This window comes from Borostomias antarcticus, assembly GCF_949987555.1.
Source record: "Borostomias antarcticus genome assembly, chromosome: 4".
NCBI classification, from domain to species: Eukaryota; Metazoa; Chordata; class Actinopteri; order Stomiiformes; family Stomiidae; genus Borostomias; species Borostomias antarcticus.
In genome coordinates, this window is record NC_140237.1 from 23320295 (window position 1) to 23336700 (window position 16406).

The window sequence follows — 16406 nt, forward strand, 5'->3', positions numbered from 1 at the left end:
CACACCAAAATCAAGAAGGACACCAAAACCAACCCACCGATCTCCACTGCACAAGTAGAGTAGTGGTCAGAGCATTGGACTCCCACCCGGGAGACCTGGGTTCAAGACCCGGTGGGGGTGACTTTATGGGACTATACCCCAAACTTCCACATGTTCATCCTTTCACTCCAACCTTTACCCCTCGCCTTATAGGTCAAATCCTGTCCCAACCCTTATTCTAACCCCAATTAATGTTATGAAAGCTGCTGCTAGTTGTTGTGAGCTCATGAGCTAACTGGCTATCCCGCTCTTATTGTGCTGGATTAGCATTGGAAGCATTGGAACTGATGTGTCCAGGCGAAAAGACCTATCTTAATTTATCAGACATTATTTCATGTCATTTAAATTCACAGCTATTTCAGTGGCATGACTAACTTCCGTCCTACCAGTCCTGAACAGAAACAAGCCAGACACGCACATAAGCCAGGCTGGACCTGGCCTGGTTGTTTGTCCCCTTTGCTTTCCCATGTTCAGATACCTATCTCCTCCCACATTTTTTCTAGCTCCATTAGATGGCGGTAGTTCAAGAAATTGGACGCAAACCGCCGTTAAAACCCAAAGAAGAAAAATTAGAAGCAGTGAGCGAGGAGGTAAAATGGCGACGGGTGCCATTTCAACAGAGTCTAAGAAAATAAGCGACTTACGAGTTATTGATCTTAAATCTGAACTCAAGCGAAGGAATTTAGATGTTACTGGTGTAAAGAATGTGCTCATTGCCAGACTGAAACAGGTAAAGTCAAGTAATTTGCTCAGTTGTTCTGTTCTCAAGACCTAGCCAAAGGCTAACTAGCTAATGCCTTTGCCCTGCGTATTGCAGGATCATAAGTTATAGCAACAATGTTTACAACACCCTGTCTTAGTGTCTTAGCTTGGCTAGGGTATGTTGTCAGTTAATTCGAAGCTAGATAGCTAACTTAGCTAGCTAAATCAACACAATCACCAACACGTTTCGTGTGTTTGTTTTCCAATTGTATCTCTGCATGTGACTGTCCGCATTACTTGGCTAATATAACGTTACAGTAACTGCGTGTTTTCGTGCCTTGCAATCGAAACCTGTAAGCTAGCTCCATTTAGTGGATCTAACATACGATACGATAGTACTTTATTGTCAGCAAGCTGAAATTTGTTTCTACTTCTAGTCTCGTTCTCGCCCAAAGTGCACTGTGCTTTATATGCCCAGGCAGGTATCTACATTCACATTAAGGGAGGGGAGGTCTGGGGGTCCTACCCCAGGAAATTCTAAACATCCAACACTAGGGATGGGTATTAGCCAATTGCACAACTCCAGTACTTACTGAAATTAGACATGCTTCTCTATTTTCTGTCCTACACTATTGGATGAAGTGATTAATCAGGTGTGCCTGACTGCAGCACAATGATCAGGCACACCTGAATAATCATTTCATCCAATAGTGTGAGACAGGAAATAGAGAAGCATGTCTAATTTCAGGAAGTACTGGAGTTGTGCATATAGTGAATTGTTAGGATTTTGTCGAGACCGATATTGCTTATTGATACCGATACTTAAAGATACTACTCTACCACTTTGGGACTCATACATTGCCTGGGTCGATGTTTCTGTCTGTTGGCCTTCATTTACATAGTCGACTGTCGCTGTAATATAATAACCCTGTGTGATACTTGTCCAGCCATTGCTGGGTATGGCTACTTTTGACACATTGGCAAGCTCACCTTTTGAGGGTCTGATAATGTGCCTCTGGAAGGGGGGTGGTAACTGGAGTTAAAGGTTGAGGTCATCTCCCTACAGTAACGGTTAAAGGACAGATTCGGAATTTAGCATTATAAGCCATGTATAAGGTTATTTACGATCATATACAACGGTAGATATCAAAGTTTCGTCAAACTGCGCACTCAAGATATAGCCCACACTCAATGGATCCATAGGTACATAGACAAACCTCCTCAAAAACACCATAAACTCTCATTTTCAAAGACGGGGAACTCACTGAGTGGTTACTGGTGTCTGATGTTCTGGCAAAAAAATCGGGTTTTGTGTTAACAGCAATAGGTTATATCTCGAGAGTGCACCGTTTAGAAACTTTATCGGCCATTGTATATGATCGTAAATCACCTTTTAACATGGCTTATAATGCTAAATTCCAAGCCTGTCCTTTAACAGTAACAGTTACAAGCATCAGAAGACAGACTAAACTGCAGCTACATTACTTATGTAGCTAGCTACAGCAACCAAAAATAAATTTCATCATCTCACTCTGTGAGAAGATGTCCGCTAATCGCAATGCTAATTTTTGCTATGTTAAACTCCATTTACTTATGCTAAAAACATTAGCAATCTAAAAGTCTGCGATTGTTGGTCCTTTTGGAGGGGTGGATGACGTAGCCTACGTTAAGTAGCAAACAGCCAAAAAACACTTTTTATGCCATTTCGAGTTTTGATTGATTTTGGTAGGCTACTATCAGCCTCTACTTTGTGGTAAAAAACAGATTTTTATAAAACCTAATTGGAAGTAGTTTTCTAGAGTTTTTGGATATAGCCAGAACTTGAAAATGAAACCTACTTGTTAGAACACAAAAGTGAAACCTTAACTTGGGCAAACTCAAACTGACAGTCACAAGACATGCTAAAATAAACCCACACATGATTAAATCATGAACAAATAGCCTGGTCAGTTAGCAAGCTAAACAATCTAGCAAGCTTACAATCTACAAGTAGTAGATAGTAGCGCCATGCCACGGCACAACCTTACCAGCGGAAACATTGTATTGTATCATGATGCGTATAGTATCAAAGCCCATGTATCGTGATACGTATCGTATCGTTTAGTCCTTGCCAATACCAGGCCTTACTACCCGGGGATGCGCAAAGCTTGCCACAACTCCACAGCATTGCCAGAAATGCTAATTAACAGCTTTAATGTTTCTGCTAGACGCATCCATGGTAGCATTTAGAAGAAATAAATCCCTTTCAGATGTTGATGTTTATGTGTGAGACGGGGTTGCAAATCATCGCAGACAAAAATGTGTATTTTTTTGTTATCAGATCAACAGTGTATTGTGGAATCAAAATGACAAAGCAGGCCTAAACTACGCACAAGGCCGCGAGGCCAGGGCTCAAGCATAAGGACATCCCGTGACCGTCGTCCCGGGGCCGATTAAAATGGGATCGGAGAGGATGTAAAATAATTTCGGGACGAGAGTTAAAAAAAAAAAAATTGCATTAGGAATGTCAACGGTGAACAGCCGAGAATATTTTGATCGCGTTGCGCATGTCAGTTAAAAAGAATTGGCAACACATTTCATCATCAACTCTTTGGGTCTCGTGTTGAACTGTGTATTTGAAACCGTTTCAATGCTGCGCTTTGTCGCTCTCCGACAGCCAGTTGACTCACCGTCTTGTCACTCTGCTCGTCTCATTCAAATACAGAGCAGTGTAGCATTTCGTAGCTGTTGCAATTCCAGACTGTATCCATGTTCCAGACAGTGACTATCGTACGATAGCTGCTACAAGCAACCTAGTTAACTAACGTAGCAACTAGCTAGCTAGTTGACCTAGCCAAACCTAACGTAGCCAGCTTCTGTGGCTGCAGCTATGTTGAAGCAATAACTCACTCGGGGGTTGTGGTATATGGCCAATATACCACGGGTTGTGCTGTGGTCATAGGCGCAGCCAAGTGCCGTCGACCAGCACAACCCATGGTATATTGGCCATATACCACAACCCTCGAGTGAGTTATTGCTTTAATACAACGGTTACATCATCAGGAAACATTTATGTACCTGCTATTTCAGTGCTTAAATACCAATTTTAGTGAACTCCGCCAAGAAAAGTAGTTCCTAAAACGATCATGTTGCTAAGGAGTTTCAAAACAACGAACAATGAGCCCTAGCAACCAAAACTAATACTCCTGACCAACCTAGCTAGCCATGAACGAAGTGTAGCCTACCTTTGCTGTGCAACTGCGAGTTGCAAAAGTGGTTACGATAAACTACAGTGGTAGGCTACAGGGCGGATAGAACAACTCAAAATTGACATTGGCCGGGTTTCCCGAACGAGATGAGGCAAACTCCAAAGTACTTCTTAACTCCCATACAAAGGGTTGCTTAAGAAGGGTTCCTTAAGAAGGTTCTTTATCGGGAAACCCGGCCATTGAACTTGAGGAGAAACCGTAATGTAACCAACAGATGGTTACGCAATGGAGAATATACAACGGCCCCTAACCAAACAGATTGCGAGGTCAGAACTACCCGTTGTATAAAGCTATATACAGCCCCTCATTAGCAGTGACTTTCAACTTGGCTATAGGCTACATAGATACTTATGTTGCCATCTTCATGAATCAGTCACTGACTGTCGTAGCAGCCTGCTATTCATTTACAATTGCTAGCTAGTTAGCCAGCTACTGCTATCTGATGATAAGGCTAACTTAATATTATTTGCATTACACACATTGCATTAATTGCCTGTTTTATCAGCCAAATGGGTAGTGCTAGCTTGATTAATTAATTGATGATTTTAGAGTTGGGAGACAGGGCAACACTGGTTTAAACTGTACATAGGCAATGCCATCCACATCTCCCTCATAAACCTAGTTTGCTTCACTCTAGTTCATTCCTCACTATGCTAAGGCAATATCATGCCCAAATGCCATAGAGCACTCACACAGGTATTATTGTTTACTCAGTCACACTTTTTCATCTTGTTTTGTATCGTATTGTGAACCCTGTATCGACAAGTACATGGTATCGTGCACTGAGTGTATCATCCCATCCCTAATTTAATGCTCACAATTTCGTGGGGGAGGAATACAGTACATGCCTGGGATGACCCCCACACCCCTGCTTAATGGGTGGTTTTTCAAGTTTTACAGGTCTGTGATAATGTAGAAAAATTACTATTTTAAATTTGGGACAGCCCACATTTCGGGACGGCTTGGATTGTATTTCGGGATGGTTCCAGGAGGATGGTGAAAAAAGTTAGTTAAGAGCCCTGCGCAAGGCAATGGCCAACTTTAAAAAAAATCAAGTGTAGGCCTATGTTATTTTCACATCAAAATGACCACGGTAGCCAGAAAAAAATCCCTGTTTGCTGGCAGAAACTGTAGACCCTCCCCATCCTTCACTTTTAGGGTGTGCACGCGCACAACACAACTGTAGACTTGGCCAAAATGCTTGCCGTTGGCAATGCCCATGTGCTGTTTCAGATGGATTGACCAACCCATTTAGGAGAAAAGTGAACAGACAGTTTTCTCCATGTAATAGGATTAATACAAATATTATTTTTCTTAGGTCATTGAAGATGAAGGTGGTGATCCAGAGGAGCTTCAAATCCCCATCTCGGCAGACACTCCCACCAGGAAGAATGCAAAAACCAAAGGTAAAGTTTCCAAGCTTATAAGCCAGGCAGTGTTAGTTGTCAACACCTGGTATCGATTTGCGTGATTAACATAACTATTGTTTTTTTGTTAGGGAAAAAAGCGGACTGTGATGACAACACTGCAGAAGAGGAATCCTCTACCAAGGTGAATTGACACTGCATCCATGTTGTTGAGAAGTACTCTACTGACGAATGAGTCTCCTGCTCATGTTATGGTTTATCTTTACAGGAGACAGAAGAGGAGGGATCGGGTAAAGGTATGTCTGTTTTCTCAAACCTAGTTGAACTGATTGATTACTTTGTAGGTTTAATTTTTTCTCAGGTTTCACTTTCAGTATTGAACATCTGTGGTGGTCAGTATAATTACATGATCACCCTTTACATGAAGATTGGGAAACTCTTCTGTACCCTTTCTCAACAATGCCATGTTGCCTACTTAGTGGACTGACACTCCAGCCACCTATTGAGGAATCATCATTTAAGGGACACGTTTTAGGTTCTTGACACTGATCATGGAACTCCAGGCATCTCTTTGTTGCAGTATTTTTTTTATTCCGAGTAAAAAAAAAAAAAAAAAAGCTTGATGCCACATGACTCTTCAGGTTAGGGCTTGATGCTCATGGACACATCAAGACACAGAGCCCTGGAGACAGCCATGTCCTTCCAGGTATGAGGAAATGCCACTGATTGACTGAGGAAGGCAAGCTTACATGAGGGAGATGCAGTGTGGGCTGAGGACACCAGGAATGAACCATCCTGCTCATTGGGGCGTGTCTTCCTCCTCTTCATCATTGTACTACACTGCTGCATCGATGGCCTAGAAGGACATCACTGTGCAGGCCCAAAGACCACCACAGACAGGTTGTCTGACTAGATCACAGGACACATTTGCTAAGGACTTGGATGTTGCAAGGAGGACTCAGTCGCTATAGAGCTTTTTTTCTATTTGCACCCTATGCTGATGAGATGGACATCTTTACGGGACAGAAGATCTGGTACAAGGCTGAAAGACGCTTGAGTGGCCATATCATGATTGAACTTCAGTATTTTTCTGTTGGATGGACAGATGCCCTTTTCTACTCATTTGAACAAATCACTGCAGGTCACACTGAATAATGGCATGGAGGTTGAAGAGCAGTATGGACCTGAACATTCATCACTGCCAGGATTGTGATAGAAGTACTGGTAGTGGAAAAAGACATGAAGATTACTGGATCACTCCACCGTCGATGAAGAATATTTGTTTTGTGTCTTCCTGTGGTTTCTCCCCCACGATGACCACTAATACTAAACATACTCTCTATTCTACTTTCTAGGTCAAGTAGCAAGGATAATGTTCATGTTAAACACTGTGTTTTGCCATGTTTTATCCTTATTGAATTCCTCAGATGTAACTGATACAGATGAAGGTACTCGTGGAAATTCTAAACCTCCCCCCTGTGAGGACGGCCTTGCAGAGGCAGAAGCTGAGATCGAGGCTGAGCCAGAGGCCGAACCAGAAGCTGAGCCAGAAGCCGAGGCCGAACCAGAGGCTGAGATAGAGGCCAAACCAGAGGTCGAGGTTGAGGTCGAATCAGAGGCTGAGGACGATCCTGATCCAGAGGTCGAGGCCGATCCTGATCCAGAGTCTGAGGTCGAGGCTGAGGCCGATCCTGAACCAGAGGCTGAGGTCGAGGCTGAGACCGATCCTGATCCAGAGGCTGACGTGGAGGCCGATCCTGATCCAGAGGCTGACGTGGAGGCCGATCATGAACCAGAGGCTGACATGGAGGCTGATCTTGAAACAGAGGCCGAGGCAGAAGAAGCAAGAGAGATTGAAACCGAAGCTCCTATCTGCATGAAAGAAGTTGAGGACGATAGGTTATCCATCTCTATCCAGAACGAAGATGCCATCACATTGGATGTTGATGGCGATGACCTCCTGGAAACAGGTAAACATGTGAAACTTCCAGATTCAGAAGCAGAAAAGGGCTGTGACGAACCAGAGGCCTCTGCTGAGACCGACCGGGAGGAATACATGAAGGCAGAAGTGACGGACGGCCATAAAGATGGTAAGAAAGATGACGGCTCCAAGGTTGACTCCTCCAAGAAGGACAGCAGAGAGGCCTTGAAGAAAGCTGAAACCGGAGGCAAAGAAAAAGATTCTGGGAAGAAAGGCCCCTCATCTACTGGTGCATCAGGTCAAGCAAAGAGGTTTGTCTTTCTATGTCAGTTCTTTGATACTACTACCAAGTTCCAGCACACTAAGAACGCAGCATTGTGGGTAGCCTCAAGATTTTTCCATTTTTTTGGTAAGGGAAATGTTCGTTGATGTACCTAATCCTGACATTTGTTACTTTCAGTTGCTGGGTAATTTGTGGCATTGACCAGGAAATGAAAACATGAAGCTCATTACTTTCACCTTTCCAGCACTTTGATTGCCTTCTCCAGTTCCCACGTAGGGCATTATAAAAGAGAAGTAGTCCTTGTGACCAGTTTTTTTTCAGAAACATATGAAATGATTCGCTGTGAAGTCGAACGCACTCCTGAAGATTTCGTTGGCCATCTCTCACCTGGAAAAGCAATGAATGAAGCCATTATGGATGTTTTTTCCATATGCAAGACATGCCTACGGGGATTTTTTGCTCAAACGTGTTGAGCTACTACTGTTGTAACAAGATGTTTGTTCTGATCTATCAGTTTCCACAGGGGTTGTCATGTGGTGGCACTCGTTTCTCATCTCTTTGTTTTATTGTTGCTCGATCTGCTTTCTAGCTCTTCAAAAGACAGAGACGGGAACGCAACAAAAGATGATAAGGGTAAGATTTCAGTATTTCTCCTGATTTCATAAAGAGAAATTGATAATCCAACACCGAATTCCTAAAGTCCATCAAGCCTAAGCGGTATGCCTTACCGCCTCACCCGTTGGCACAGTTGGTAGGGCATGAGACTTGCCATGTCAGGGTTGAACGTACACCATGTTGGGTGCACCTAAGCATATCATTTTGGGGCATTTACATGGTACCTATATCTTGCACATATGACAAAAATCCATGAATCCTTGATTTGTCCAAGTCTTGTGTGCGTGCGTGTACGTGTGTGTGTGTGTATATATTATAATGTTTTGTTTGGACGCCTGTGCCCAGCAGGCAGTAGCAGTACAAGCAGCTCGTCTCGCAACATCTGGGTGAGCGGCCTGTCCTCCAACACCAAAGCTGCTGATCTGAAGAACCTCTTTGGGAAATATGGCAAGGTTAGCCAGTGCCCTGTTTCAGTTAATGGCAACAGTACTCAATTGAGGAAGTATTGCCTTCAATATAAACCTGAATCAAACTAACCTTTGAAGATCTGCTTTGTTTTCTTCAGGTTTTTAGTGCCAAAGTGGTCACGAATGCTCGTAGTCCAGGAGCAAAGTGTTACGGCTTGGTCACAATGTCCTCCAGTGCAGACGTGGGAAGATGCATCTCCCACCTGGACCGAACAGAACTCCATGGGCAGCAGATCTCTGTTGAACGGGTGGGTAAACGAAGCAATGGGTTTTATGGTAGTCCCTCAACTGTCTGTTCAAGAAATCGCTCACAGACTTTTTAAAATCTGCGTTTGGAACTCATTTTATACTATATTGCGCAGACTCCGAAATCTTAAGCTCACATGTCCACCAATCAGTTTGTAAGGTGTGATAATTTTTCCCAAATTAGTCAATTCTGGAATCGCTGGAGGCTGCAGTCTACAATGGGCATCATGCACATTCTATCTTAATTCAGAGAATAGTATTGGCTGTGCCATGTGTTCCTTCATATAAATTATAAGGAGGAAAGTGGTTTGGGGCCTTTTGTTTTGCACTAGATGGAAAATGAATCTTTGTGATGTTATGCCTTTTTCCAGGTTAAAGGCGATCCATTTAAAAAGGAGCCTTCAAAGAAGGAAGCAGAGGACAAAATCAGCTTCAGCAAGTCATCAACTGACAAACGAAGTACTACAGGAGCAAAAACCACCAGCAAGTGAGTGAGGAAGTAAGAAAATATCCAATCTCCCCACAGAGCGGTTGTTGGAAAGAGATTTTAATTTCCAATTTTCTTGCTTTTTACCATAGAACCCAGCCATCTTCTAAACAAGAGGAGAAGTCTCATAAGCCATTGGTCAAAGACGTCAAGGATTCTCCCAAGAAACAGGAGTCCAAAGGTACTAAGTCTGAGACAGCATCATCCAGCTCCGGTCAAGATTCATCCAAGAAAGACGAGAAGAAGCATGGACGTATCTCTGCTGCCCCTCTCTCAGGCTCACTTCACTCTATTGTGTTGCATGGGGAGTGTAAAGTTTTCTCCTTTTGTTGTACAGGAAACAAGAGCCCAGGAAAAATGGGGGCAGTGGACCATGCTAAAGAAGACCCCAACCTCAACAAAATGAGACCCCCATTCCGGAGAGGAGGAAGATTCTTTGACAAGGTTCATTGACATTGTGGGACTTGCTCTCAATAAGTATGGCTCTAGAGGGGTTTTGGTCTCTCAGAACAGGATTTTGAATGTACCTCTTCTGCTCTTTCCAAGCCTGGATTTCCCAACCCGATGCAGCGGAGACCCAGATGGTTTATACCTCCTGAGGAGGTCAGACGGTCATTATTCTAACATCTGTCATTGACCATTCTCCCCCTCTGTTCCTGTCAACCTCACTGTGATTTGTGTTTTATCCAGATGTATTTTCCCAACAAGGGGGACGGCAAAGACTTCCTCCCTTTTGAGAAGATGAAGGAGCAGAAGATGCGTGAGCGTCTGGAGCGCATGCGCAGGGCCATGGAGCTGCGCGGGTAGGCCTGGACTCCCATCAGCCTCTGCACATATTGGTGATGCTGATGTGTGAATGGGAGCATATATATATTTTTTTATTTTATTTTTTTACTTGTCTTAGCCGGCGTGAAATAGCAGAGCATGAGAGGCGCGAGCGAGAGCGTATCCGCCTGCTCCGGGAACGCGAGGAGAGGGAGAACCTGCTGCGGGAACGGCAAAGGCTGGAGATGGAGAGACAGAAACTGGAGAGAGAACGCATGGAGAGAGAGAGGCTGGAGAGGGAGAGGATCCGCATAGAACAGGTATGCACAGATAGTTGCCTGTGGTCGATTTTTTTTTTCCTTCACTTTTCCAACGTTTGCTCACTACATTGTGCGGTCGTTTTCCCCAGCCATGTACCTGTTAGACTCAACTTTACTTATTTCAGTTTTTAAACATTACCTATTTCCGTTTTTTTGTGTTTTTTCACAGCAACCTCATTGTTAGTCCTAGTACTCTGATCTATTACTATTACTATGTCATGTTCTATACTGCATGCTTGATTTTGGGAAAAGCACTTTTTATATCCAGATTATTATTATTATTATTATTATTATTATTAGTGCTCATTTCTCATGTCACAGCTAACCATATAATGGATCTCATTGGGCAATAATATCTCAAGAGTGCACAAATTTGTCAAAAATGGACTGTGGTTGTATATGATCATTAACCTTTTAACAAGGCTTATGGTGCTTAATACCAAACTCCTCTTTTATGGGTTAGAGGTAAGGTGCCTATACGTCACCACTAGGGATGGGAATTTCGACTAATTTTAAAACCGAGTAACCTAACCTGATCCTACTCGAGTAACCGATTACTCAAAAAAAAAGATTACTCAAAAAAAGATACCGTCCAGACAGAGCGCATTTAACCCCGGCCCCCTCGGAGGGGAATACGTTTTTTTCCGCCGTTATTACCGTGGCGGTGCTTTCATGTCTCGTCCATGCCCTTGCAAATAAACATATTTAAAAGCTGATGTGTGGTTGGATGCATTACTTATCATCAGATTGAATAACCCATAGGTTTTCATGAAGCTATCGGAATCGAAAAACGCAGCCTTTTAATGTGGATGCACTGCCCAGCTCATAGCCTATTAAGCCTATCGTTAGGCTACTCTGAAAACTCTAAGCCTACAATATGCAACCAATTTACTAATATAAATTAAGTATTAAACCAAGCCTTTACTGCCGATGCCGGATAACAAGTGAATTAATTTTTAGCGTTATCTAAAAAGCACCGCGGCACTCACTGCCTATTTCCAATTTATTGGACAATAATGGATGTTTTGGCGTCAAGCCTTCATTAGAGAAATGTCCATGCAAAACTAAATAGATTTATTGAACAACAGGCCTATTCATTCAATATGTATGTATAGCAGGCTGGAAAACTATAGGAGTAGGCTATACGCACATGGACCTGTGCTGGTACTCGCTGTCTTTTTCAGCACCACCTCAGGGCTCATTACCAACATGATTAGACTACCGCTAAATGATGGGAGTGCTGCCTGGAGCCAGAGTACAAAGTCCACTCACACCACTGCCTACTATGCACAGTAGCCTATACAGATAAACAAAACCAGAGACCCGGTACCAGCGTTTGATTGTCAAAACAAAACAAATGAAGTGGCATATACTGTATATAGGCTTAAGTCTATAGTTCTCTCATAGGCTACCTACGCTGTAACAGGTTTGAAAGTCCGAGGCTCGATCCATAAAATGCTTTAACACTATGCAAAACCACGGTGTAGTTTGATCCGAAAATGCTTAACAGTATGGAAAACCGAACCATGGACATCTAGCATTAGCAAGCCCATGGGCTAATTATTGCTAGTTTTTGTGACCACGTAACTTTGCACCCAAGAACTGTGTCCATGTAAATAAATATAGCTTTTAAAACGTAACCAGTTAGCTGGCTAGACAGTAATCAACTAGTAATCAGTCATCACTGCCCCTGACAACTGGCTGCATTTATTATTTTTACGATCGGTGCACTTTCAGATATTCCGTTTAATAGCCAGGCAGGGGTTCCCCCGGGATTCCCAGACAGCTGACGAGTCATGCCCTACCTAATATCTGATCAGGGGGTTCCCCCGGGATCCCCAGACAGCTGACGAGTCATGCCCTATCTAATATCTGATCATTGGTTGCCTGAAAGAGCCGCAGTGACGTTGGCAGCACCTTTCTGAAAAGTTGAGATGGCAATGTTTTCAAAACGCCTGAGCGCTCCGTATACAGCGCTTTTCTCCAGGCAGCCGCCAATGCTCTATCCTCTTTGGTAACAATTGAAAAAGGGCACAGGCGCTCAGAAATGCGCGCTTTCACGGCCAAACATGCCATATTGTATAGCCTTTAGATTAACCGAGTAGTATTTATTTTCCGACTAGCAGATTGCCTACTCGGGTACTCGAGAAATCGGTTAACCGTGCACATCCCTAGTCACCACCATATCCACATATGACGCTTTACTCCCCCTACCATTCCGACTCAGTTCCCAGGTCTGTTGTGTAATGGAGAAGCGTCTCAGGCCACACGGCACGGGTGAGATGCAAATGTTTGCCATCCTGTACTGTGCCGTGCTGGCCAATGGAAAAGCCCCAAGAGAGAGCCTCAGTTGGCAAACGTGTTCAGACAGCAAGGCTGGATTCGGCTAGCCGTGTAATGAGCCTTGGCTTGTGTGAATCGATGAGTGGTTGAACACGCCCTTCCAGTGTGTCCGTCTGATGATTCCTCTCTCTCTCTTCTCTTCTCTGTCTCTCCCCCTCCCTCCCTGTCTCTCTCTCTCTTCTCTCTCTCTCTCTCCCCCTCCCTGTCTCTCTCTCCCCCTCTCTGTCTCTCTCCCTCCCCCTCTCTTTCTCTCTGTCTCTCTCCCTCCCCCTCTTTCTCTCTCTCTCTCCCTCTCCCTCTCTCTCTCTCCCCCTCTCTCCCTCTCCCTCTCTCTCAGGAGCGGCGTAAAGAGGCGGAGCGTTTGGTCCGTGAGCGGGAGGAGCTGAGGAGACAGCAGGAGCAGCTCCGTTATGAGCAGGAGAAGAGAAACAACCTGAAAAGAGGCCGTGAAGTGGACCACAGGTACGCACGCACACACACACAAACACACTCGCACTCAAACACGCTCACATACGCACACTCAAACACACTCGCATACGCACTCACACACTCAAACACACTCACATACGCACACACACTAACACATGCACATAACACACACGCATACACAAACACACTCTCAAACACTCACATACGCACTCACGGGCACATACACACACACACACACACCCCTATGTCCACCCCACTATCCATCTAGTATGAGCTTCAGTTCTTGTGCCCGGATGTAAGAAGATGATGGTGAAGTTGCAGAGCAGGTTGTGCTGCGTTGCTCTGTCGTTCCCCCTGCACATAGAAACCTGTTACCTACTGTGCCGGTCTGCATCCCACAGTGGCAGCGATGTGACAGAGTGCTCTACATCTTACACTGAGCTGCATGCTCCTGTTATCCATGTGCAGCAGTATTTGTACAAGCATACAGACCTGTTCCTGTGTTTCAGCCGGAGGGATGACCCCTATTGGAACGGCAACAAGAAAGTCCAGCCTGAGTCAGAGGGCCGTCTCAGCCAGGGCTCTGACTACAACCGGGGGCAGCAGAACCGCTTCTCTGACTTCAGCCCCCGTGAGAGGGGCCGCTTCCCTGAGGCTGCCACCATGCCGCCCAATACCTTCGACAGGTAAGCCCCCCCCACCCCCGCTCTGGTGGTCCGTACCTCCGTCCGTACCGAGCACTCTTGACTAATTCAGTCCTGTCTTTATATTCTTTCTGCCAGACGTAACCGTTTCGATGGCGAGCCCGAGGCGAAGAAGGCTCGTCCAGCGACTCATCGGGACGGCTCTGGGTTCGAGCGCTTCCCCAAGAACTTTGACACGGTCCGCAGGGCCGCCCCGCCTCCGCCTCAACGCGCCGACATCCGCGACACGGACCGCCGAGGCGACCGGGACGAGCGGCGAGTGGTGCCCATGCCCGAGCGCCAGGCTGGCGGGAGAGTGCCCATGCCCGAGCGCCCGGCTGGCGGGAGAGTGCCCATGCCCGAGCGCCCGGCTGGCGGGAGAGTGCCCATGCCCGAGCGCCCGGCTGGCGGGAGAGCGCCCATGCCCAGCATGTCCCACACCCGGTCCCCCAGAGACACCGGACACGGAGGAGGCTGGAAGACTGACGGCGGCATGGCTGCCAACAAAGGAGACATGCGGTGAGAGCAGGAGGCCCTGAGAGGGTTCTCAGTGATCGGGGATGTCACAGTCAGTGCCTTGCACCCTCTTGGGGGTCTGTGTTCAGTAGGTGAACACTGGACTTTGTTTCCAGAACTGTCTGCATGTGAGTGGGGAGTGTGTTGTGTTAACTGCCTGTGTAACCCTGTGTGCCTGTGGCGGCGTTTCTGTTCTGTAGCGGAGCTGTGCGAATGCGTCCAGAGCGCCCAGGAAGAGAGGGCCCGGGGCCAGGCCTCCGAGGAGGCTCCACTGCCGGCCGTGGGAGGAGCAGCTTTGGGGGCCGGGATGGAGGAGGCCGACCCATGGTGATGGGAGGAGACCAGGTCAGCACCACACACATCTATTCCTCATCACATCCAGATACTGCTCTTCAACATTTTTTTTAGTGCTTTAAATCTTGGAAAGAAAAGTCAACTGATAAATAGTAGAGTACACAGAGATCAGTCTCCTGGTTTGATGGATGTCAATGTCTCCTGGTGTTCTGGTTCTAATCTGATCCTTCTCCCCCTCTGCCCCCCAGCAGTTTGGCTCTGCACGCCAGGTGGTGGTGGAACGCCATGGTAGGGACCAGGGCCCCAGGAAGGAGTGGCACAGCGGGGCGGGCCCCCAGCGTGGGGGCTTCACTGACAACCGCAGGATGGGGGACAACCGTGGGAGCATGATGGCTCCTCACTCCAGGTACGGACCATGGCTTTGCTTTGAGCACTCCACTGGGAACAGAACTAGAATATAAACCTCCTGTCATTTAATTAGATAGATATGCATCTCAAACTGTTTGCTTTTTTGTCTTTCCTTTCAGCCACTCATCTGGCATGAATAGAATCGTCCAGATCACCAACAACTCCATGTCCGGCGGTAGTGTGGGTAGTTTCAAGCCCTTCAAAGGAGCACCGCGACGATTCTAACTGCCCTTAGATCAACCAACCGCCCAACTGGAACGGTCAGACGTGGGCCCTGACTGAGGAGGAGAGGGAAGACTCCAAGGCTAGCGCAGACGGATCTACCATACTCTTACGCCAATAGAGACGGAACCATGATGGACATGTAGACGTTCTTATTCCATCTCCATGAACGTAACCGGCCATTGCTACCACAAGGCAGAGTGCAGCATTTGTCGTTCCCGAGGATGCGTACTGGTGGAATTGAATCACCTGTTAGCAGACCTAAAGGGAACAGGACCTTTTGAGATCAAAGATTGTAACTCAGGTTTAACGTCAGGGTCGAGGACCAGTGCTTTTATATAGTTTCTCTCGTTTGTATAATGGAACCCCATGTCATGAACAATTTTCAAACTGTGATATGGAATTTTGAAATGGGTTCTTATCCTCTGAATGCCTTTTTTTCAGAAATATTGTTTAATACTGTTAATATTTGACCTGGTTCTGGCCACCTGGACAGCTAATAATAGCTACACAATAATTCCCCCTACAACTTTTTTCAGGCTTGGTATTACACACCTAGGGGGGACATATTAAGCGGGGGTTGTGGAGGTTCTCCCCCAGGAAATGTTGAGCGTTAACTTAATTTCCTGCATTCTGGTGTAATTTCCTGCATTCTGGTGAATTGTTATGAATCAATTTATGCTGGATTATCTTGTCTGCTATCTTAGCTAGTTGGCTAACTTGAATGCCAATGCTATTTTAGAACTCTGTCCACAACACATAGCTGCATAGTTACTAACATCAGAGGACATAGACTAAAAGCGTTTTAATGTATGAACACAGGACAACTTATCTGAAAATGGTATGAATAAGTAGAATATTGTACAGTAAACCTACATTTCACATTTTTACCACATTTTGGCATAACATCTTAACTCCCAAGTTTGATGATACACCTGGGCTACAAATATGTTGCTGATGCAAATACATTTTCCGTGTATGTCATGTGAATAATGAATGCAAACATTTCAGGGCCTATAACCAATAAATGACTGGTAGTTTTGGAGTGTGA

At 45.4% G+C, this 16406-nt stretch overlaps 1 protein-coding gene across 2 annotated transcripts; it reads left to right on the plus strand.

The window, feature by feature from the left end:
* Nucleotides 1-631: 631 nt before the first annotated feature.
* LOC311308007 (SAFB-like transcription modulator) lies at nucleotides 632-16406 on the plus strand (the record flags this gene model as incomplete). Of its 2 annotated transcripts, none has more annotated exons than XM_084436925.1 (20): nucleotides 632-769; nucleotides 5308-5395; nucleotides 5488-5540; nucleotides 5625-5652; nucleotides 6784-7588; nucleotides 8150-8193; nucleotides 8524-8627; nucleotides 8741-8890; nucleotides 9260-9375; nucleotides 9468-9556; nucleotides 9713-9819; nucleotides 9922-9978; nucleotides 10066-10178; nucleotides 10280-10460; nucleotides 13141-13265; nucleotides 13742-13918; nucleotides 14015-14434; nucleotides 14632-14776; nucleotides 14974-15131; nucleotides 15253-16406. In XM_084436925.1, 20 exons carry the CDS (start codon nucleotides 635-637, stop codon nucleotides 15356-15358), a joined length of 3201 nt encoding a protein of 1066 aa, XP_084293051.1. In that variant the 3' UTR covers nucleotides 15359-16406. The 2 variants fall into 2 exon arrangements, with proteins under 2 accessions (XP_084293051.1, XP_084293050.1); XM_084436924.1 differs by having other exon boundaries at nucleotides 635-769; nucleotides 14977-15131.